Here is a 25,088-nt window from a genome sequence, read left to right on the forward strand (position 1 = left end):
GTGGTTTAGAGGGGATCACGTTGCACTTATTTTGTGGCTGCAGATCTTGCAGGAGGAGAGAGAAGACAGGAAGAGCAGGGAGGGCCCAGCCACACAGGTGGCAGTCAGGCTGAGAGGACCAGCCAGTAGCAATAAGTAGCTTGTTAGCACACAAAAAGGAACACTGATGATAGATAAAGCATTTTTATTGTCTCTTCCCGAGATGCACAGTGCTTCTAACAGCACTTCTTTCACCCCCAGGCAGGGGGGGAAGAGGACAGAGAAGGAGCAAAGATAACACCACACCCTCAGGAGGAGAAGAGAGCAAAATGGGCCTGGAGGGGTACGGGGGCCCCAGAGGGTGTCAGGAGGGGGGCGGGGGAGTGGCTGGATGACTGGGAAGGCCTGAGGAGGTGGGTGTGAGGCTCAAGAAGCCCTTCCTGCAGCAACGAAGATGTACTTGTAGCCCTTGATCTCCTTGATCTGTTGCTGCTGATGAGGACTTGCAGCTGGTGGGGTCCGGCTTTGATGGGGGTAGAGGTCCAGTTGAATTTGGATGGTGTGTCTGGCCACCAGAGTTCCAAGACTGAAAGTCAAAAAGGGCCTTTTAGAGCCTTGAGTAACTGCTTGGGTGGGTGATCTGGTTTCCTCTCTTCGTTGGTAGCACATCACACACCCCCGCACCCTCAACACCACTGAGCTCAACCTTCCCCAAGGAGGTGGGAAGGTGGGGGAAAGGGGGCAGCATCCAGGAGACTATGACCATCCTATGACCCCACGAGGCATCCCCTTATCTAAAACCAGCATGAGGCAGGTGGATAGCCATGGTACTTACTCATTTGTTATCTGCCCATTGATGAGGCCACTGCCCTCCAGAACCATTGTGCAGTGACTCAGAGCCACCGAGGGGGTATTGGTGAGCGTGATGTGGACTCTCAGGGCCTTGCCCACCTCGGCCCTCTCGGGCACCTGTGTGGAGAGAAGACGGGGTTATCATGGGCAACTGGCCTCATGTCCGCACTCAGTTCAGCTACCTCACTTCCCCATCCCTCTGATGACCACCAGGGACTGCTCACTTAGCACGAAGACGCTGCAGGGGCGAGAACATGAGCCCACAGTATTCACGGTTAACACATACACTGGCCTGCCTTAGGAGCTCACAGTACTACTGGAAGCCACCACCAACTGGGAATTGGCACCAAGTGAAATCTATTTCCCTCCCCGTCATCTAGCTCAGGATGGCAATTAGATTTCAACTTAAGTGCCAGCTCCAATCCGTTAGTTGTGGCTGATAGGAATGGTGTGTTAAAAAGGATCCTGAGGACAATCCAGAGCCAGTGAGAGGGTCATGATTGATTAGTAGTGTCTGACACAGGCATGGGATAAGGAAGTGGTGTCATGTGTGCCATCCATGTGCCACTTGTGATGTCATTCTGAGGCCCAAGTTGCAGGATATGTTAATGGCAGAGAAGGACCTGACCCAGGTGTCCTAGACCCCAGTCAGGATCTTCCTCCCATGCTGCTCTGTCTTCATATACATTAGCAGACCCTGAGTTTCTCCAGGTGTATTCAGTGCATCACATGTGAGGTCTGTGTCATAGGGCAGCATGGCCTTGACTTGTGAGTGGGAGGCAGGGATCCATCCTACTCACTTCTAGAGCCCCAGTGCCTAGCACAGTACCAGCCAAATGATGGATATTTGGTAAACGAGTGTTGAACTGAAATGACCTGACCACCCAGATCATACTGGGGGCACGTTCTGGCTCAACCAGAGACTCGAGGAGAAGGAAGAACACATCCTGACTTCTCTGGAATTCAAAGAAAAGAAACAAGTCCTTTGTACTCTAGTGAGTGTGCCAAAGTTGAACAAGGTCAAAATAGCTTTGGCATCCAGCATGGTCACACAAATCATCCCGGGGTTCCTTAGCAATGGGGACCAATTAATAGCCTACTTGGCACTTGATGTGTTTGCATTGGATCCTGTTGTAACCAGGGCTTTGTGTAATGGGCAGGGCCCTCACCTCAGCCCCAGGCTTGTGTCTGCTCTTGTGATTCTGCCCACTGTTACCCCCTCCCCACTCACGGAGGCTGCCTGGCATCACTTGGCCTGATGACCTCACAGCATGTCCAGGTGAAAACTGTCAGGGGGCCAGACGGTCTATGATGTGGAGCCACTCACATCTCTTTCTGGTGGGGGTGGAGGGTGCTGTTCACAGATCCACCAGGTGCACAGTCAGGTGGGGATTAGGCAGTGGGCAAGGCCTTCAGGTAGGAGGGGAAAGTGGGGAAAGGAGCCTTCAGAGGAAGAAAAACCCTGGTTATAGGACATGGAGGTCATCCCTGCCCTCCCCCATTTACCCTTCCTTCACCTGTATTCGTTCCTCATGCAGTTGCCTTGCCAGCCACTCAAGCCTCTGAACGTGAAATGTGAGGCTCACCTTTCATTTGTTTCCTTCTTCCTTGTCACCCCTGTCTTATCAGGTGACAAGGAATTTGGCCTGAGTCTCTCTCAAACCTGTCTTCTCTATTCTATCTCCCAGATACCACCTTTCTTGTCTCTTTGCCTCTGCAAAGCTACTTCCTTACTTAAAATGCCTTCAACTCCACCTCGTTTCTCTAGAGTGTCTTCCTGTGCATCTTCTGTAAAATGTCACCTCCTCTGGGAAGCCTTCCCTTTGCACAGAGTGCAAGCGACCACACCATACTGCACTTTAATCACCTGTTTGGTGTCCAAGGCAGGGACTGTGCCTTGTTAGCTGCTGTGCCCCCAGCCCCTGAATTAGGTGAGTCAGAGGGCCCCTGGCCCCCATCTCTGTCCAGATGCCTTACCTCAGTAGATAAGTGGGGAGGCCCCAGGGAGATATCTTTTAGGACCAGCATGGACCTCCCTGTCTCCTCCACCTTGGCGATGCCAGACACACAGATCAGCTTTTCATCCACCAGTTTGTTTCTATAATTGTTGTAGGGTAGCAAGAGCAGCCACTGTGTCTCTAAGCACAGACAAAATACATCTTGAGTCCAGGAATGGGTCTCGGAAAGAGAGAGTGAAAACGTGTATGTGTGAGAGAGGAAATAATAGTTTGTGTTTGAGAGAGAATATGAGTGTGAGTCTATGTGCGTGTGTGAAAGTGTTTGTGTGTGTGTGTAAGAGAGAGAGACAGATGGTGCTTACCCTGTGCCCCTGACCCCCCCGAGGTCACTGCTGTGTTTCACCTGGTGGGATGGCATCAGAGGTACAGTACCTGACATTCAATCTCCTGCCAACAGCAGCTTCAATGCCCAACGTGTGTGTGTGCGCGTGTGTGTTCTGTGCGTGCGTGTGTGTGCATGCGTGTGTGTGTGTGTGTGGGGGGGGGGGGTGCCTTGTTCATGGCCCCAAGCTTCCCTCCCTGTATGTGCCTTTCCAGGCCTGCCTCATACTCACCCTCCCCGAAGTCCAGGGTCAAGTGCACTATTTGTCTCCAGAGGGGCTCCCAGGTGCCACCGTCGTGCAGCAGGGTCTGTGCACAGAAATGCACCACCAGGCGGATGGGCCCCTGGGGTTGGGCTCTATCTGCCAGACTCCCAGCATTAAGCTTCGGCAGCAGGTCCTGGCCCCACTCAGCCTTTCTGGTCAGGTAAAGCTGCAGCTGTGCCAGCTGATCCTCAAAGCCCCCAGACCCCAGCAGGTCCAGGAAGGGTGAAGAGGCCTTCCAAGGGCCCAGCATTTTCCAGGAGGCCTTCATGAACACAGATCGCTCCTCACAGGATCCTGACAGAAAGGAGAGCCAGGAAAGACATCAGTGGGGAGGGGTCAGGAGGACCAATGAACTTCTTGCTGGAAACAAGGCACCCAGCAACTCCCAGGTCCCCTCCCGAAGCCTCAGCCACAAAGAATAGCTGCCTAAGGAGACAATACAGCATCATGGCTGGAACGAGGGGATTGGTGTTGCTTGGTGCTGGGCTCAAACCCTTGCTCTGTCACAGTCCCTTCATCTCTTGGTGCTCAGTTCAGTCACATGTAGCCCAGGGATATTTCCTTGCCTCATAGAGTTGCCAAAAATTTGGGTTAAATGAGTTCCTGATTTTAAGCACTGGATGGTGTCTTTTGTCATCTTTTGTGGAGGCAGTGGTTAGGTGGTGATGGTTTCAACGTGAGAGCCATCCTCATGTCCTTTGGGAGGCAACACAAAGGAGGTTACAGCTGCCCCCCTCCCTGAAAAACTGGGGCCCCAGGCACCTTCTGGGTACTTGTAGGAGCTGGTGATGTTCTGGCTCTGGTCTGACCCTACCATCTTGGTGCTGATTTCCTTCCTGATGGAACTGATGATATGGGCCAGGAGTTCCTGGGCCTGGCCATCCCCCAACAGCCAAACGACTTCATCGACGTTCACCTCAGCATACACAAATGGGGTGTTGTAGGGCAGGTGGACCTTCCCTTCCCTGATGGCCTTTACGGAGGCAGGGCCACAGTGGAACAACCCTGTTCAGGGAACAGGAGTTGTGGACCATTAACTTGGCTGCTGACATATGGACCAGGGCCAGCGGGTCCTGGCCATGGGAGGTAGAGGTAGGGAGATGGGATGGGGAGGGGCAGTGGCATTAATGACCCTCATCCATGGGGTGCTCTCCAGTTCCCATTAATTCATCTGATGCTCACAGCCACCCTGGGAAGCAGCAGTCATCACCTTCATCTTCCCTACTTTACAGGTGAGGAAACAACTGAGAGGTCCAGTGACTCATCAGCTCACCCAACTGTCAAAGGCAAAGTTAGACCCCTGACCCAAAGTTGTCCCTGCTACGACTTTGGAAAGCGGATGAAGTGGGAAAGGCATCGTTCCTTTCTGGCCTCCTGCTCATGGGGTCAGTCACCCTGACCGGCGTCCCCACAGAGCCCAGACCCTTTCACAATGGTCTGCTCTCACCACTGCTGGTTTGCTGGGGAGTGGGGTCCAGAACCTGCCACCCGTTGTATCCTGGAGGGAGATCTTTCCGGATCATCCAGCACTCGTTCCAGACATAGAAATTCCTGGAGAAAGCAGTAAGGAGAAAAGGACTCACGTTTTCAGAGGATTTGCCAGGTATCAAACCCTATACTGAGTGCTTTGTATCATTGTTTCTTCCTTTATTTTCTCTACATTTTATTTGGAAGTAATTTCAAGCTTATAATAAAGTTGCAAGAATAGTACAAAGAGCACCCATATACCCAGTTCATCTATTGTTAGCATTTTGCCCCCTTTGCTTTATCACTAGCTTTCTTTCAGTGTGGATATGGAGATTTCTTAGAATAGAGATCTTCCCTTGTGTACTCTTGTACAGTTATCAAACTCACACATTTAATATTGATACTATCCTCGGGCTTCCCTGGTGGCGCAGTAGTTGAGAGTCCGCCTGCCGATGCAGGGGACACGGGTTCGTGCCCCGGTCCGGGAAGATCCCACATGCCGCGGAGCAGCTGGGCCCGTGAGCCATGGCCGCTGAGCCTGCGCGTCCGGAGCCTGTGCTCCGCAACGGGAGAGGCCACAACAGTGAGAGGCCTGCGTACCGCAAAAAAAAAAAAAATTGATACTATCCTTTTATCTACTTTACTGTCTATATTTCAATGTTGTCAGCTAATAATGTCCTCTGTGGCAGGGGTCCCCAACCCCCGGTACCGGCCCGTGGCCTGTTAGCAACTGGGCCGCACAGCAGGAGGTGAGCAGCAGCGAGCAAGTGGAGCTTCATCTGCTGCTCCCCATCGCCTGCGTTACCGCCTGAACTATCGCCCCACTCTTCCCGTGGTAAAATCATCTTCCACAAAACCGGTCCCTGGTGCCAAAAAGGTTGGGGACTGCAGCTCTGTGGCATTCTTTTCCACCCAGTCCAGGATCACACATGGCATTTAGTTGACCAAAAACCTTTGTGTCCTTTGATCTGGAAGAGTTCTTCCGGCTTTATCACATTGACATTTTGAATACAGTATTTATTTATTTATTTTTATCAGAGTGGCCCTCATTTTGGACTTGCCTGCTGTTTCTTCATGATTAGATTCAGCTTACGTGCTCACAGACAGAATTCTACACAAGTGACATGTCCTTCCTAGATACACTACTGCTCATTGACCCAGAGAAGTTTCAGCCCTCGAGGAGCCCAGAGAGGGAGGGAGCTCCAAGGACAGCAGCTAGTTCTCATACAATTCAAAGGTCTCACCTGGAAACTGGCTGGAAAAGCAAAAACAGGAAATCAGATGTGGGGTAGAGCAGAGGAGAAAGGAACCAGAGGAAGCAACTAGAGGTCCAAAAATAAAGGGACACACAGAGACACACACAGACGTATATACACATGCCTACAGAGAGGGAGTGGGGCAGGGAGAGGAGAAGTCAGCAGAGACCAAAGGAAATATGCAGAGGCAGCTAGTCCTGGCTTTGCCCTGACAGAGAAACAGAGAAATGTGCTCTGTTTTCTGAAACAGAAAGGCTCAAAGAAGGAAGAGTAAGATGAAACAGATTTTGAGGTCAGTATTCAGAGGAGACACGACCTATTCATTTGGTTGCCAGCTTCAGAATACATTATCCCATAGTCTTCTATCTCTGAAATGAACTTGATGTGATGCTCTGATTAGCCAGAACAGCTTTCTGGCTGGGGAACTTATTCTCTGAGCATCGGCAACAATGTACGGGGCAATATTTCCTCAAGGCCAGACAGCATCAGGCCAGAATTTTCCTACCCTACCTGGAACGGAGCAGAGACCTGTAGGAGACAGTGCCCCTTACCATATTTTGTCTTGTTTCTGAGTTGGCAGCATCTCTGCATGTTGGTCATAGTAGGTGTCGATGGTCAAGTTTGCATCCACGTTGTATGCAGAATGGAAATTGGAAACGACACGGGTTGGAACACCTAAGCATCTCATTACTAAAGAGAAGAAAAGCATGGGGACTAACTGAGTGTATTTCAAGAAGAATCATTGGTTTCATGAGCATACTTTCTCACTTTCAAGCTGGAGGAGAAGAAAAGGCCAAGATTCTTGCAGATCCATACCTGTCACTCCTTTATCCTCAGAGCACCTCACCCAGGCCCAGAACCTTGTGGCCTACCTGCCCTATCCATAGTCTCCATTCCACCAGGAGAAAGAAATCATTTGAGGGTCACTTAACAACAACTCAATTTATCATTTAGGGATTTTTCCATTCAGCAGCTTTCCAAACTAAAAAAAGAGAACCTAAACATTTGATAATTGGAAAGAAAAATTTTAAAAATTAGACCTATGCTGTGGCCAGAAGAGAAGCTGTGTGACCTTAGGTAACTGGCTTAACTTCTCTGGCCCTTAGTCTTCTTATATGTAACAAAATGAAGAGTTGGACTAGATGATTTTCAGTTCTGAAATTCTGGATCTGTAATTATACTCAAATAAAAGGGTTTGGAGGAAAGAAAGAAATCAAAGCACAGATAGAAGAGCCAGATAGACTTATGGAGATATGTGGAAGACAGCGACGAAGGGAACCTTGCATGTACGAGGCAATGACCATCTTTGATAAGACAACAGCACCCTCTTGTGGCATCTTAGAAATCACACAAAGCAGCCACTACATCACCGTCATCCCCCCCCCCCACCACCACCACACACACTTGACCAGGGCCAGATGAAATTAAGCCGACAGCCAGGTGTGGAAGCAAGCAAGGTGAGTTTAGAGAGAGGTTTATCCCACCCCTGTCCTGCTTAGGAGCAGATGGTGCCCGCTGAGGCTGCTGGGAGGATTACAATGCTTTGAAATGTAAGAGGACTATTAAGAATGACCAATCTTTTTGTTTCGATTCATTGAAGATCCCCAAAGGACGCCACCTGTCCACAGTCGCCTATCCACTGCCAGCACAGCTCCTGGGCTTTCACAAACCCTTAACCCTTGGTGAGAGTTAGACCAGGGCTGCCAGTGGCCAGAGGCAACTTGGCAGGAGCAGCTTTCCCCTCGCTCAAAGGTCGTAGACTCTAGGGCCTAGCCGTGGGGAGAGGCTCGGAGGTGGAGCAAAGATGCATACTTAGACCTTCTCCCTCTCTTTGCAGGGTCTAAAGGCCTGAGCCCTCCTCCTTAACACCTGCCTAGTCCAAGGCAAATTTGGCTGTACTAAATACTGGCACTGTGCTGAGCATTTTCCCTTGAAAACAAATGAACAAAATGAGGTCACTTGATTTGAACACTCATATTTATACCCCTCCACTGTCTGTAGCACCTGTACATAACTGCCAAGGTATGTTGCCCCTCTCAGAAAAGTCTAGAACTTTGTCTTTGGACCCTGTCTCTGTCCTCCCCATTCTGTGCTCCCTCGTTCTCCAACTCAGAGTCAACACATCGGTTCAGTAAACACTTCTTGAGCATCACAATGTAACAGGCAGCACTGTGCAAGGTACTCCTGCCTCTTGGGGGAAGATAGGCAGGCACCACAGTGCTTTCCATCTTTCCCTCATCTTCACAGATAATCTGATCAATGACTTGGGACTAAATTGTAAATAACTGATAATGCATGAAACATGGATGCTCCTTAAGGGTAGTCAGCAAAGTAGTCAATCTCTAACTGTAACTCCTCAAGAATCTCTCTGAGAAGTGTTTGGGAGCCACCAGCTCTGCCCACAGATGAGATCAGGCTTCCAGATTATCTGCTTGCACCTCAAGCTTCCCTCAACCTGCCCCTGACTCCAGGCTCACCTTGAGCTGAGAATCCTGAGCAGGTGTCAGAAACAAGCCAGTTTTGCCTCCACTTTGGGACCAGGTGACCATTTTAATAGCCTAACTGCTCCATCAAGGAGACTGAAGAGTGATTGCAGCAGGTCACACCTTCCCTGGTTATTGCAGGATTCCTTGAGACTATAGAGTGTGCTGGTTAAGAGTCAAGTGACCACCACTCCTTAGCCATGGGGCTGTGGACAGGCCACAGTCAACTCAGGTGAAGTGGAGATAATCCCAGCCCAACCTCGAAGAGTTATCACGAAGAGTCAATAAGTGATTCTGCATTCCCATCTCCCCCTCACTCACTGGTACCCATAACAGCTGCAAATACCCAGCACTGCCCATACCTCACAGGCTGCCCGCCCCTGGCTGCCCACTGTCACAGGATGGCCACGCTGGCCGTCCGCTCCAGTGGGCTGACCCCCTGGGAGTAGTCCTCTCTCCAGCTCCCCTGCAGCACACGGCTGTCATCATTGCTGTTGATCTGCAGAGGAGAGACAGGTGGGTTTTCGCGGTGCGGTGGGGGGGGGGGCAGGGAGCTCAGGCAGGGCCGGGGAAGCTTCTGGCCTTACCATGGCGCTCACCACCCTGCAGACATACACCACATTGTTCCACTGGGAGTAGTCTTTGGTTGGGTTCTCTAAGAAGTACAGGCTCTTGTTCAGAATCTGAAAGCAGATATCTATCATGTCCTCTTCAAACTTCCAGGGGATTTCAAGGAAGAACAAAGAGAAGAGTAAAAACGTCTAGAATTCTGAAGCCAAGTCAGTAACACCGACGTTTGGGGTGGGGCCAAATATCAGACAAGTTCCTGCCTTCAAAGAGCTTGTAAGTCGAGTTGGGAATGTGTTAAGATTCAGAATTTTGAAGAACTAACCTGTGTGTTTCTGATGGAAAATGCAAATGGAATTTGGAAAGATGCGAGTCAGCTGAAGGCATCAGAGAAGGCTATTGGAGCCGGTGGGCTTGGAAGGACAAGGTAGACAGGAAGAGAGCAGGGTGAAGGCATTCACCCAAGGTCTTTGGGCATGATGGGTACCAGAGACAGAGGCTCAGAGATTTTCCTCCTGGAGGACTTGCGAGAGTGGGAAGAGATCGGATGGATACATATAAGGCCAGGCATGTGAGGAGAGGGGGAAGAGCGTGGAGAACCTTCAAATCAGGTAGAGGGTTCAGTGCTGATGGTGTGAGCACAGGAGAAGCCAGTGTACACTCATGACATACAGCTACAACATGTATTTGCTACATGTGTCGTAATCCTTTTGGCTACCAAATACCCTGGTATTTTTCTAAGTTTCAAAAAATTACACAAGTTGTTGGAGAACAGGGAACCTGATCTTCCTCAGCAAGGCTCCCTGCTTCCTACCCCCAACGCACTTTTCCCTCCCGGTGGGTGTGGACAGGGCTGAGAAGGCAGTGGGAGGCGGAGAGAAACTATCCCAGCCACGGCTGGTGGTTGAGAGTAGAAAAGTTGCCCAGAGTCAAAGGTCCCCCGCTGTGTACCTTAACTGGATATTTGGTGTTATTAAAGAATTGCTGTTCATTATTTCAGTTATAATACTGTATTGTGGCTCAGTTTTTCAGAGAGTCATCATCTTTTAGAACTATATTTGGAAGTATTACTCGATTAAATGATATGGTAATTTGCTTCCCAAAAATCCAGTGATGAGATGCGAGGAATGGGGAAGAATACATCAGGGATCGGCAAAGTTTTTCTGTAAAGGACCAGATAATAAATATTTTAGGCTTTGCAGGCCATAGGGTTTCTGTCTCAACTACTCAATCCTGCCATTGTAGCATGAAAGCAGCCACAGATGATACCTAAATGAATGAGCATAGCTGTGTTCCAATGAAATGCTGTTTATTAGACACCGAAGTTTGAACTTCATATAATTTGCACATCACAAAATACAGTTGGCCCTCTGTGTCCGTGGATTCTACATCCATGGATTCAACCAATAGGATCAAAAGTATTAGGGGAAAAAATTCCAGAAAATTCCCAAAAGCAAAACGTGAATTTGCTGCACAGTGCCAGCAACTATTTACATAGCATTTACATTGTTTTAGGTGTTTTAAGTATCTAGAGATGATTTAAAAGTACATGGGAAGTTGTGCATAGGTTATATGCAAATACTATGCCGCTTTATTTTTTATTTATTTATTGGGGGGTGAAGTTGAAAAGAATAGTTTTATTGCTTTGCCAAGCAAAGGGGGCCACAGAGGGCTAATGCTCTCAAAACTGAGTGTCCCAACCTGGAGGGGGTAGTGAGGAGTTTTATAGTAATGGTTCAAAGACGAGGGTGTGATCAGCTCATGGACTTTCTTCTGATTGGTTGGTGTGAGGTAAGTGGGAGTCAGCATCATCAACCTTCTGGTTCCAACCGGTCCTGGGTCCTGCCAGTTGTGGCAGCATACAGTTAACTTCTCCCACCTGGCAGGGGTTTCAGTATCTGGTTTCAGGACTTAATGAAGCTCAGGTTCTTGATGTGTCATGGCAGAAAGAATTCAGTGAGAGACAAAGTGATAGGTAAGAAGTGGATTTATTTAGAGAGAAACACACTCCACAGACAGAGCGTGGGCCATCTCAGAAGGCGAGAGCGGCCTATGCCACTTTATATAAGGGACTTGAGCATGCTTGGATTTTGGTATCTGTGGAGGCGTCCTGAAACCAATCCTCTGCAAATACTAAGGGATGACTGTGTTATTTTTAATTTTATTTATTTATTTATTTATTTTTTTTTGCGGTACGCGGGCCTCTCACTGTTGTGGCCTCTCCCGTTGCGGAGCACAGACTCCGGACGCGCAGGCTCAGCGGCCATGGCTCACGGGCCCAGCCGCTCCGCGGCATGTGGGATCTTCCCGGACCGGGGCACGAACCCGTGTCCCCTGCATCGGCAAGCGGACTCCCAACCACTGCGCCACCAGGGAAGCCCGACTGTGTTATTTTTTTTAAATTCTTTTTTTCAGCAGTTTATAAAGTATGAAAACCATTCTAAACTCTTGGGCCATGCAAAAACAGGCAGTGGGCCACATCTGGCCCACAGGCTATAGTTTGCAAATCCCTGATTAGATGAAACAAAATACACCATAAATTGATCACTATTGAAGGTAAGAGGTTCATGGAGGTTCATTATAGTATCCTGAACCTCCATGTTTTAAGTTTTTCATAAAATATTAAAAACTGAGAAGGAAAGACATCTCCCCTTCCCTCCTTGTTCCTCTCACTGGAAGGGAAATTGGTCCAGCACTGCACATCCTGACTTCTGTTAGTGGCAGTTCATAACCTAATAGAGTTGTCTAAGGCCCACTTCAGGTGACAGTGTTACCTACCCATAGTTCCAGGGCCAGGGGGTGATGACTCTTTCATGACCATTGTAAACAAAGCCGTAGTCCATCATGATATACTCCTGCAGCAGTATTTCACTTGGCAGGTAGACGTCATCCTCTGAGCAGTTAAGAATAGCAGAGGGGGCAAAGCCCCAAACCAAAAAACAAACAGTAATAAAATTAAAAACAGTAATGGCAGTATCTTGCTGGATAATCAGATAAGCAATGGGTTGATGGCAATAGAAATCAAGACTGGACCCCTTAAAAGCTTGTGTGCTTTTCTAGAGGCCAGCGATATAATCTACACTTTAAAAAAAGATGATCTTTTCTTGGTTATAAAAGCCTCAAGCTTTTCATAGAGATTTGGAAAATATGGATGACAGAAAGAAGACAATGAAGATCTCCCTTCTTACTACTCAGAAACAGCCGTCGTTACATTTTAGTGTATTCTGGCTGTGCTCTCTTTCTCAGCACATATATGTAATTAGAATCATATGTGTTCCATTTCCTAATTGATTTCACTTAACATCACACCATGAACATTTTCATCATGCCATTAAAAATTCTCTGTAAAGATGATTTTTAGTGAGTACATGGTAACACATTGCATAGATGTGCAGCATTTTATCTTCAGGGCTTTCTAAGTAGATCCTCACGGAGTGTTCCCAATGGATCAGTTAGAATTACAACCTGTGAGCAAGTTATACCTGCACTTCAAGGGTTAAAAAGCAGGATGAAAGTCCCCAGAGGGTGGGTTGTGCTGTGACCAGGGCCCTGAGAGATCTCCATCTTCAGAGTGTAGGGACCAATGACTGCATTGGCTGGTGTGAAAAGGGAGACAAAGAGTGAGTTGGCATGAATGGTGAAGTCAGAAGCACTCCAGACATTGCCTTGTCGGGCCTGGATGAGCAAGAAGGTGGCTCGGGTTCCCAGCAGCTCGGTGGGCTGTGGTCCTGTGTAAGAGAGAATGACCCCAAAGTGAGGTGCAAAATGTATGTGACACGATTTCAGAGGAACTGGGAGGACCCTTACCTTCTCCTACCACTTGCTAATCCTTTTACTGCCACTGGGTGTCCTTGGCCATGCACTTACGATCTGTGGCCTCATTTTTTCAATCTGTAAAATGGGATCTTAGTAGTACCCACCTGAAAGTCTTGTCACGGGGATTAAATGAGTTAGTGTGTGTGAATTTTTAGCACAGTGCCTGTTGTGTATTTAAAAGTTGTCTGTTATTATCACAATCTTAGTTTGCTGAGTTGGCCAAATCTTTTCTTAACAGCACTAATAGGGTCCCCGGGGTCCCAGGAGAAGAGAGGGGAGGGCGGTTCAGAAAGGAGAGGCAAGGGCTTCCCTGGTGGCGCAGTGGTTGAGAGTCTGCCTGCTGATGCAGGGGACGCGGGTTCGTGCCCCAGTCTGGGAGGATCCCACATGCCGTGGAGCGGCTGGGCCTGTGAGCCATGGCTGCTGAACCTGCACATCCAGAGCCTGTGCTCTGCAACGGGAGAGGCCACACAGTGAGAGGCCCGCGTACCACACACACAAAAAAATGTGGAAGTTCAGAAAGGAGAGGCAGGGGCCTTGAGGTGAACTTTGTCTTGGGGAGGGGCGGGCTCATCTGTCTCAGCCACAAAGATGATGTAGTCGGTCCCAGAGTGGAAGCGTCGGTTGAAATGCAGCTGGATTGTGAAGGACTCACCGTGGCGCATGATGAGCCACTGCAGGCCCACCTCCTGCGTGTGAGGCTCCTGGTTGTTCCTGGCGTTCTGCAGGTCGACAGACCTGAGCTCCAAGGCTGCCACTGGGACGGGGGTTGGCGGGGGGACAGGTCACTGCCCAGCTGTGGCTCCCTGGGCTCAGCATCCCCTGACACTTCTTGACATTTCATGGCACCTGGCTCTGACTTGGGTAAGACTGCTGTCCAGATCTTAGCCCTCTGCCACCTGCCCCCTAATCTCAGGACTCAGCCTCAGAGAGCATTTCAGCATCGTGATCCCAGTGACCTCTGGACCTGGACCTGGAGCCACAGTGCTCGAGAACTGGGGTCCCAGACAGCACAACATTTCCAGATAACTGAAACTTAACCTCAAAGTGCCGCCATGTACTCTTAATCACTTTTGTTGACAATCTTTCTAAAAATTACTCTATTATCCTGATGATAGAAGAAAGAGTATACTCGAATTTTGTATGAATTAAGTCAATGAGCTGAGTGGAGGCTGGGACCTCAGCTACAGGCAAGTCCCTGCTTTAGGATATGGGGGAGGGTGGGCACCTCAGGGTTATTTGCAGCTTATTTCTTGCTTCTCAGTCACATTCCAGGTGGATGAGGGTACTGGCTGCTTCCTAGGATGTACACTTAGTGTGTAATTTTAAAACTCTCATAGCATAATGGGCAAGGTGCAGGCTCTCACCATCTTGGCTGTGAAACCTTAAGCAAGCCACTTAAGGTCCCTAGACATCAAAAAAATGGTGACAATGGTGTTCCTACCTCCTAGAATTCATGTGGGCATTAAGTGAGGACTCACAAGTAAAGACCTTCGCATAGTGGCGGGTGCAGGGTAAGCACTCGGTCATCAGTAGTTGCTCTTAGTACTGATAATAATGCAGCCTCAGATTGCATTTGCTTTGCTGTTTTTGCTGGTGATAAAAATTCATTAGGTCCTTTCCCCCATTAGTACCTCAGTTTATCTCAGTGGTTCTCAACAGGGGCAATTTTGCCCCCTAGAGGACATTTGGCAAAGTCTGGAGACATTTTTGGTTGTCACAACTCGGGGAGAGGCTGCTACGGGTGTCTAGTGGGTAGAGGCTGGGGATGCTGCGGAAAAACTCGTGTTTGCTCCAGCCAGTTTCTGTGCCATTCGCATTTTGAACTTTCTTCACATAAGTTCTCTATATTTTCACTAAATGAGTTCACTTTGATAGTTTTAGCCCATCTTTGTTACCTGGCTGGATTTTTTTTGAGTCCTAATTATTTCACCTAAACGCTTTATCTTACTCTCTGGGAACTGGCTAAACAGTCTTCCAGGTCTTTGTCCAAGTCATTGGTAATACGATGGTTCTAAGCATTAAGACTTAAGGCAGAGGCCAGTGGAGTATTATTGTTGGAGACTCCTTCCACGTTAACACTGAGCCATTAGGAAATACTCTTTAAGTATAGTTGTTCAACTAGCTGTGATTACATCTAATTCTTTACGTGAGGAAATTGGATTAGGTGTTTTTAAATTTCCTTCACAGTCTAAAATCAAATCCAGCTTTCATTTTGCATCTTTCCCACAAATTTGTCAAACATCTGGCTGAAAACAGAACGTGCATGATGGTCCCTTGGCCCTCCCTCCTAGTAACAATCTTTCCTTGAGGCAGATTCAAAGATGAATCACTGGATCAAATAGTACAAAGTTTTTCAACCTCTTAAATGTAACTTCGGCACTTAAATAGTTATATTATTGGAACGAGAAAATTCAGGGCAAGATCTAAGACAGATGCCTGTGAGTTATTAAACAACATTTTGTAAACACGTCTAATCTATTAGTAGTTCGTGAAAGAAATTTAGAGAAATGTGGCCAATACTTTTTTTAAAGAATAGAATAGAAAATATCACAATGCACCCTACATAGGAAAAGCAAGCATAATTTTATGTATTATATAACTGGATCATGATATAAATTGTGGGTTATAGTCAAAAAGTTTGAAAGCAACTAGCCTAGATCCTGGTGGAAACTGATACATCTCATTTGTTCCTGAGGGGCCTGCATTTTCATACCAGGACCTACTGAGCCTTCACAGAAGCCTCTCCACCCGATACATAACAACCAATGGCCATTCGATCCTGAAAGATCAGATACCTGAAAGGGGCAGTGAAGAGCACACAGGTGTGTGCATCACCTCCACAGTGGGGAACGGGACTGGGGGCAGCCTTTTCCTGGCCGCTGCCCACAGCTCAAAGTGTTGTTCCTAAGGGCAGCCCACTCTGTTTCCCCTTTACCCAGGCCAACTATTGGTTTAGGAAGGAAAGGGGAGGGGGAAGAAGGAAGATATCTTCCCCTCCACGCCCAAGGTATACAATGCATGGAGAAAACTCATTCTCCATTAGGGGACTCAGTTTTTTGTTTTTGTTTTTGTTTTTATTTTACTTAATATAATTATGCATTTGGCTCACTGAAGTGCTTTTCATGTCAGGCAGACAATGACTTTAGAGAACAAAAGGGAGGGCCTTCAAGGGAGCAGGCAAAGAAAGCCAAGAGGATTAGGAAGAGGTTCAGCAAAGCAGGAAATCAAGCAGAATCAATTAGTAAAAAAAAACATGGCAATGCCCACAAGTCCTTCTCGCCTTGGCCACCAGCCCACGCTGGTTAATGACAAGTAAGAGATGTAAAGCCTGGCCACATGACTCCTGGCGCTTGACTAAGATAAAGACAAGGATATAAAAGGATCAAAATATATCCCCATGTATTATGAGCCTTAAAACAAATAGAGAATTTAGAACAGCCATCTGCCTGCAATGAGCTCTGGGATGCAAAGCTCCTGCCATCTGAGACATCAAAAACCAAGCCAGCCCTGTTCTCCTGAGTGCCCGTCTCCCCCTCGGGTCTTGGCTGAGAGGTAACATCACACAGGGGCTTTCCTTGACCTCTGAACATGATGCCCCATCTCCCACCCTATGATCATCTGCCATCACAACACCCTTTTTATTTTCTGAAGAGCACTTCATAGCATCTAGAATTAGTTCCACGGAAGCAGAGACCTTGGCCATCTTCTTACACCTGGACCCCCTTTGCCTAGAACGGAGCATTGTTCCTAATTGCTGATAATTACAGCTAATGTTCGCTGAACACTCACTACATGCCAGCCACTGTCAGAAGCATTTTACGTGTCTGAAATCGTTTATGTCCTTACAGCCTGTGGATGGAGGTGTTCATATTGTCCCTGACATGCAGGAATGGGAGGACTGGGATCAAACCCAGGCACAATCTTAACCTCCACAATCTCCCGCCTTACCTGGTGGGTGCTCAGAGATGTTTGCTGAATGGATATGTGCTTGCATGTGTGAGGTACGAGGAGAATAATCTGGCAGGAGGGCAGTGGGGCTGTAGAGGAGGAGAGAGAGAAAAGCCTGTGAGGGCAGCAGGGCCAGGATGATGAGTGGCTTGACTCCAGGCAGAGGTGCTGCTATTTGCTCAGCAGTAATGGGTATACCTCTCCTTGATGGAAGGATAAAGTGTTACACCTTTCTGAGGGCAATTTATCAACATTTCTTACAAAATAAAAGAAAGCCTTAAAACATAAATTCCTTTGATCCACAGATTCCTCCTCTAGGAATTTTTCCTAAGAAAAAATCATAATTTGTGTATAAAAATGTAAACATAAGGATATTCAGTGCAACCCAAATATCCTACAATGAGTCGTATACGTAAACTTTATTCCTCTCATCCTGATGTAATCAACAAAAGGACAAAGGATATTGGGAAATAATTCATGAGATATTAAAAAGCAACATAAGTTTAAAAAACAATACGTTACAGATTAACTGTAGGTGGTAAAATTATGGGAAATTTTTCTTTACTTTGAGCTTTTCGGTGTTGGTCAAGCTTTTGCTTTGAACGTGTATTACTTTTATATTTAAGGGAAAGTGTTCCTTTGATTAAAGGCAGGGTTTTTTTGTTTTTTGTTATTATTTTTTTTACAGCATGTTCTTATTAGTTATCTATTTTATATGCATCAGTGTATACATGTCAATCCCAATCTCCCAATTCATCCCACCACCACCCCCACCACCCCGCTGCTTTCCCCCTTTGGTGTCCATACATTTGTTCTCTACATCTGTGTCTCAATTTCTGCCCTGCAAACCGATTCATCTGTACCATTTTTCTAGGTATCACATATATGCGTTAATATATGATATTTGTTTTTCTCTCTCTGACTTAACTTCACTCTGTATGACAGTCTCTAGATCCCTCCACGTCTCTACAAATGACCCAATTTCGTTTCTTTTTATGGCTGAGTAATATTCCATTGTGTATATGTGCCACATCTTCTTTATCAAGTCGTCTGTTGACAGGCATTTAGGTTGCTTCCATGACCTGGCTATTGTAAATAGTGCTGCAATGAACATTGGGGTGCATGTGTCTTTTTGAATTATGGTTTTCTCAGGATCTCTGCCCAGTAGTGGGATTGCTGAGTCGTATGGTAGTTCTATTTGTAGATTTTTAAGGAACCTCCATACTGTTCTCCATAGTGGCTGTACCAATTCACATTCCCAGCAGCAGTGCAAGAGTGTTCCCTTTTCTCCACACCCTCTCCAGCATTTATTGTTTCGAGATTTTTTGATGATAGCCATTCTGACCAGTGTGAGATGATACCTCATTGTAGTTTTGATTTGCATTTCTCTAGTGATTACTGATGTTGAGCATTCTTTCATGTGTTTGTTGACAATCTGTATATCTTCTTTGGAGAAATGTCTGTTTAGGTCTTCCGCCCATTTTTGGATTGGGTTATTTTTTTGTTATTGAGCTGCCTGAGCTGCTTGTAAATTTTGGAGATTAATCCTTTGTCAGTTGCTTCATTTGCAAATATTTTCTCCCATTCTGAGGGTTGTCTTTTCGTCTTGTTTATGGTTTCCTTTGCTGTGCAAAAGATTTAAGTTTCATTAGGTCCCATTTTTTAATTTTTGTTTTTATTTCCATTTCTCTAGGAGGGGGTCAAAAAGGATCTTGCTGTGATTTATGTCATACTGTGTTCTTCCTATGTTTTCCTCTAAGAGTTTGATGGTGTCTGGCCTTACATTTAGGTCTTTAATCCATTTTGAGTTTACTTTTGTGTATGGTGTTAGGGAGTGTTCTAATTTCATTCTTTTACATGTAGCTGTCCAGTTCTCCCAGCACCACTTATTGAAGAAGGTGTCTTTTCTCCACTGTATATTCTTGCCTCTTTTATCAAAGATAAGGTGACCATATGTGCGTGGGTATATCTCTGGGCTTTCTATCTTGTTCCATTGATCTATATTTCTGTTTTTGTGCCAGTACCATACTGTTTGGATTATTGTAGCTTTGTAGTATAGTCTGAAGTCCAGGAGCCTGATTCCTCCAGCTCCATTTTTCTTTCTCAAGATTGCTTTGGCTATTTGGGGTCTTTTGTGTTTCCATACAAATTGTGAAATTTTTTGTTCTAGTTCTGTGAAAAATGCCAGTGGTAGTTTGATAGAGATTGCATTGAATCTGTAGATTGTTTGGGGTAGTATAGTCATTTTCACAATGTTGATTCTTCCAATCCAAGAACATGGTATATCTCTCCATCTATTTGTATCATCTTTAATTTCTTTCACCAGTGTCATAATTTTCTGCATACAGGTCTTTTGACTTCTTAGGTAGGTTTATTCCTAGATATTTTATTCTTTTTGTTGCAATGGTAAATGGGAGTGTTTTCTTAATTTCACTTTCAGATTTTTCATCATTAGTGTATAGGGATGCAAGAGATTTCTGTGCATTAATTTTGTATCCTGCTACTTTACCAAATTCATTGATTAGTAGTTTTCTGGTGGCATCTTTAGGATTCTCGATGTATAGTGTCATGTCATCTGCAAACAGTGACAGCTTTACTTCTTCTTTTCTGATTTGGATTCCTTTTATTTCTTTTTCTTCTCTGATTGCTGTGGCTAAAACTTCCGTAACTATGTTGAATAATAGTGGTGAGAGTGGGCAACCTTGTCTTCTTCCTGATCTTAGTGGAAATAGTTTCAGTTTTTCACCATTGAGGACGATGTTGGCTGTGGGTTTGTCATATATGGCCTGTATTATGTTGAGGTAAGTTCCCTCTATGCCTACTTTCTGGAGGGTTTTTGTCATAAATGGGTATTGAATTTTGTCGAAAGCTTTCTCTGCATCTATTGGTTTTTCTTCTTCAATTTGTTAATTATCCCAGGATATTGAATATAGTTCCCACATCAGCTTCTTATACATGATTGCCAACCCCACCTGGAATCTAGCGAAGCAACTATATTGGGCCACTAATTTTTAATTAAGTCATAATCATTTGATTAAGTTATGATCAATATTCATTATGGTTTTGCAAATCATGTTCTTTGACTGCTCATATTATTTCTGTTTACTCTATAGATTTTTCCCCTAAAAGACAAAAGCCCAATACAGTCAACCTTTAAATTTAGTTTCCAGAACAAAAAAGCGCTTTAACCATAAAATCATTTCTATGTTGATAAAAGACCAGCCTCTGTTAAGGTTAATCCATTGGATTTGTGATCTTTAACTCTAAAATAGATACAGACATATTCTAATCCTCTCCTGGCTCCACACCCTTAATATGTGTCTACTGGGTTCTCCACTTGAAGATCCTACAGTCACTTCAGATTCAATATCTTCAAAATTGAACTCGTTAGCCCCACCCATCCCCCGAATTCATATGATTTCTTACTCATCCTTGTAAATATTATGAAATTTCATTAGCTGTTTGGAACCTGCTATTTGAAGGTCGTGTGACCAAATGGAGAGAACAGAGGTGTCTGAGTTAGAGAACCTGGTTTAAGATACTGCTCCAGGCCTTCTGAGATTTTTTTTACTTTATTTGACCTTCAGCAAGGAAGCACTGACCAGAGCCTCACTCCTATGTAAAATGGGGCTAATAGTAGTGCTCACTTCACAGAGCTGCTTTGAGAATAAAGTAGACAGTGTTTGTGGAAGCCTTAAAGTTCTCTATAAACATTTGTCAGTTTCACTGGTAATAATGATAATATTTATGATCCTTCAGAATGTGAGATTCATGTTGAGTGACAGAACATGTGTCAACATCTGTTGCTAAGATGCTCATGGAGACATTCATGACGACGGAGAAACTGTCATAGCAAAGTCCAGACTCAATCTCAGTCTTGTCAGTACTCCTGGCTTGATTATTCTCAGGGAGACTGAAGACACCACATATGACCTAAACTGATTGGATCATACCTCTGCTTCAAACTCACCAATGGCTTGCATTGCTCCAGTGGTTCACACGTTCTGCCACCATATTTACCCTGACCACATCTCCATCTCTATTGCCCACAGTTCTACCTCTCACTTGCTTTCTGATCTTTTGGTGGTTTGCCCAATTACCAAATTCCCAAATTAAAGTCTTTCTGCAAGCCATGCTTTCCCTGATCACGCTTTGTGCCATCTCTCCAGACCTCCATAGAAATGTTACTCCTCACAGAAGCTTTTTCTAACTAGCTGAAACCCCATATTTACTCTCTTGGAACACTTGGATTCTCCTTCACAGCACTGATCACACTCTAAATAGTCATTTGTGTACTTGGTCTTCCCCTCTAGGCTTCTCATCTTTCTGTGTGTCATCCGGATGATCACCATAATCTCTCCTTTTCTCTCCCTTCCAGGACCAGAGGACCTTTAGCTCCCTTTCCATCTAGAAGGTGCTTCTCTTATGTCTTATCTCCTTATTTTGTACTCCAGCCTCACGGCCTAGGGTTAAAAGCTATGTGACCTAAGGGAACCAAATAGGAATCATCAAGAAGAGAAAATGTGTTGGGAAGCATTCCAAAAGCATCATCACAATTGAACCTGGGAAGCCCTGCTTCTCGCCTCTGTTCATCTATATTCTATCCATCCTTTCCATACGAGGCATTTTTCTCACATTATCCTTGATGCATCCCTTGACTACTCCTTCTCATGCCAGTCAAAACCCATTTTGCCAAGAATTACCTGTGCAGCTGTGTAACATCTCTCAAACTCTTTATCTGATTTCTCAAGGATATTCTGTGAGTCCCTGAACATTACACTGTCCGTTCTAATTGTTCTCCAGTTGTTCCGTGTGTATTCTTTTTTTTATATTGTAAGCTTCTTGGGGAGAAGAGACCACGTTTTTCCCGCTTAAGATCTAGCACAGTGTTAAACAGTCATTATATATTGGACTTACTGGTTAAGCACTGGGGACAAACTACTCAGGGGAGGTTGTAGAATATCCCTCCCTACCTGTGCCATGTCCTGGGCTAACATTTACTGAGCCTTATTGTATGCTCTACACTGTGCTAAAATGCACTATTTACATTGTCTTATAAAATTCTCTCATCAACTTTTGATGTGGGTACCATTATTATACCACCCATTTTACAGATGTGGGAACTGAGGTTTACAGAAGTTAAGTACTTTCCCAAGGTCACATACCAGTAAGGAAGAAAGCCAGGATTCAGTCCCAGGTCTATCTAACTCCAAATCCCATGAGCTTAAACTACACAGCTGCCATTGGCTTAGCTGTTCAGCATGAATTTTTTTTTTTTTTTTGCGGTACGCGGGCCTCTCACGTTTGTGGCCTCTCCCGCTGCGGAGCACAGGCTCCGGACACACAGGCTCAGCGGCCATGGCTCACGGGCCCAGCCACTTCGTGGCATGTGGGATCTTCCCGGACCGGAGCATGAACCCGTGTCCCCTGCATCGGCAGGCGGACTCTCAACCACTGCACCACCAGGGAAGCCCCAGCATGAATTTTTGTCACAGTTCTCTCTGGTTAGTTCTTCAGGATGAGAGAACATTAATTCAGGTTGCCAATGACTACCCATTTGCTGTGCTCCTCAGTTTTGTATTTACTTCTCTTCTACCTTGGGTAGCGGTACGTTGGTTCTTCACCTGCTCATTCTTTTTCTCAGGTCTCCCCAGAGCTGATTTTGTAGACCATAGCTCTCATCTTGCTTGTAAAAAAAAAATAGCATGAATAATACCATATATCTTAGTTTCATAATCTTAGTAACCTTAGGAACTTGAAGTGATTCTTATCAGATATAGCAAGAGAAGGCACTCACTCATCAAAGAGGAGATTCATCAACTGAGGAACTGTCATGCAGACACCAGCTGAACAAGAGTCATGCACAAGAACTATCAATCACTTGATTCTATCCCCCTGAAGTTAACTTACTTTGTGGCTGTGAAAATTTTTATGCAGAGTTTATAAAAAAGGCGTACAGTGTAACCCCAACATGGTTAGAAAGTCCTGGAAAATGTTTAAATGTATCAGATCTTGCTTTTTAAATATTTCTATAATGAGCATATACACAATAAATAGCAACAGGTTTTTTTTTAATCTATAGGCTTTTTAAAAATTGAAGTAAAGTTGATTTACAATGTTGTGTTAGTTTCTGGTGTACAGCAAAGTGATTCAGTTATACATATATATACATATTCTTTTCCATTATGGCTTATTATAGGGTATTGAATATAGTTCCCTGCGCTGCACAGTAGGACTTTGTCGTTTATTTTATTTTTTTAATGTAATTTTTATTTTATATTAGACTATAGTTGATTTACAATGTTGTGTTAGTTTCAGGTGTACAGCAAAGTGATTCAGTTATCTACCTGATATATAGTAGTTTGTATCTGCTAATCCTAAACTCCTAATTTATCCCTCCCCCACTTTCCCCTTGGTAACCATAACTTTGTTTTCTTTGTGAATCTGTTTCTGTTTTGTAAATACGTTCATTTTATCATTAACAATAAGGGTTTTTCAATGAGCTGTTGGCTAACACATAGCAGGGTACAGAAACTTCGATGCTGTGTGCTCTAGTCGAGTTGACACTGGTGTGAGTCTAGGTCGTCAGCTCAAACCCAAAGTGACCACAAGCAAATCTTACCCAAACTGCAAACTCAAAGGAAATTGGGCTAGAGGGTAGGTTGCAGGCTCAAGTCACTATGGAGTGGATCTTCTTTATAGTTAAATGTGGTTAATATGCTAGTCTCCTTCTAAAATAAGAAAAAAAAATCCACTGTCTCTGTGGTTACTTATCTCTGTCACTACCCACCAGATGTCTGAGTGGAAGATGGGGGAAGCAGTGGGACTAAGAGAGGGGTTCCCGAAAGCAGGTGTTTATAATCACAGCTGTGTTCTAAAGGTTCTGGCTGATTCTCTCTGCACTTCTGACCAAGGACACAGGTTTGCATGACAGGTTTGCATTTGGGGTGTCATTGTATTATTTTTCACTACTGCTACTCTGTTCTTCCCCAGGAAGCCAGTGGCACAGGATATATTACATTAAAAAGGTATGAGAAAGATCTGGTGATGTTAAACCCCAACAATGAGAGATCGTTGTTCAATTCTGATGTTGACACCTGTATTTCCAGGTGCTGGAAATACAATGGTGAATAAGATACTATCCCTACCCTCAAGGATCTTCAATCTAGTGAGTAGACAGATGAGAAAATAGATTATAACACAATATGGATGATAGTTACAAGGTGCTCTGGCAACACAGAAGAGTAACCCATCCCAGCCTGAAAGGGTGGTGGATTCGAACCAGGGAATGATTTCCAAAGATAAGCCTTGAGTCAAGTAGGAGTTTTATGAACAAAGTTGGGATAGTGAGGTTGAGAGTAAGGTAGGAGAGGCAGTCTTAAGAGTCCCAACAGGGAGAACACGGTAAGTAAAAGAATGGAAGCATGTAACAGTATTCTGTCCTTTGGGTCCCAGGTATACTTCCTATATAAGTGGGATGTCAATAAGGGGAGGAGGAGTGGCAGGGGATGAAGCTTGTGAGATAGGGAATGTCAGATTCTGGCCTTATGAAAAAGCTGCCAATGAAGAATTACATAGTATGTATAATAAATATTAATAGAGAAATAAATTATAATTAGAAAAAAGCAAGACAATGGGGGAGGAAGGGTCGTGGCAAAGCTTTTTTCCTCCTTAAATTGCTGATGTATCCTTGAATAAGAAAGATCAGTTTTGCTAACTTTTCCTGAAATAGCAAGTCTAAATATGAATCAGAGGTTGAGGCTCTTTTCATTAGAAAAGCCTAAAAATGTGGACAAAAGCTAGGGAATGAGAAAAGCTCTATGTAGTGTAATATCCTAAAAATCATTCTTATTACAATTTATTTCCCAGTCTTAGTCTGACAATTAGGTGGCAAATGACTCTTCACATAAATATTAGGGCAAGGTCTTTCCTATCCCTGTTAAACTTACTTTGAGAGTTACACACCAAGTCATACCCAGTGAAGCATCAGCACATCCTAGGAAAATCCTGTATTCATGTGCTCGCAAGCACATTTATGCATGTTCCTACTCCCTCAGATTAGCCTTCTGGCAGCGTGAACTCATTTCATTTCCAATGGATATGGGGTAACCA

The 25,088-nt window shown here is 45.2% G+C and overlaps 1 protein-coding gene across 1 annotated transcript; it reads right to left on the minus strand.

Annotated features, from left to right (window-relative positions):
- Nucleotides 1-405: 405 nt before the first annotated feature.
- TGM7 (transglutaminase 7) lies at nt 406-14,555 on the minus strand (the record flags this gene model as incomplete). The annotated part of the gene is given in 17 exon segments (XM_082649396.1): nt 406-464; nt 467-512; nt 514-565; nt 815-948; nt 2,809-2,969; nt 3,404-3,730; nt 4,199-4,441; nt 4,884-4,987; nt 6,711-6,849; nt 8,964-9,036; nt 9,040-9,141; nt 9,230-9,358; nt 11,987-12,102; nt 12,692-12,698; nt 12,702-12,937; nt 13,600-13,782; nt 14,507-14,555. Coding segments are annotated over 17 exon segments (2,160 nt in total).
- Nucleotides 14,556-25,088: the final 10,533 nt, after the last annotated feature.

The sequence above is a fragment of the Grampus griseus genome (genome assembly GCF_964374135.1).
Source record: "Grampus griseus genome assembly, chromosome: 2".
NCBI lineage: Eukaryota > Metazoa > Chordata > Mammalia > Artiodactyla > Delphinidae > Grampus > Grampus griseus.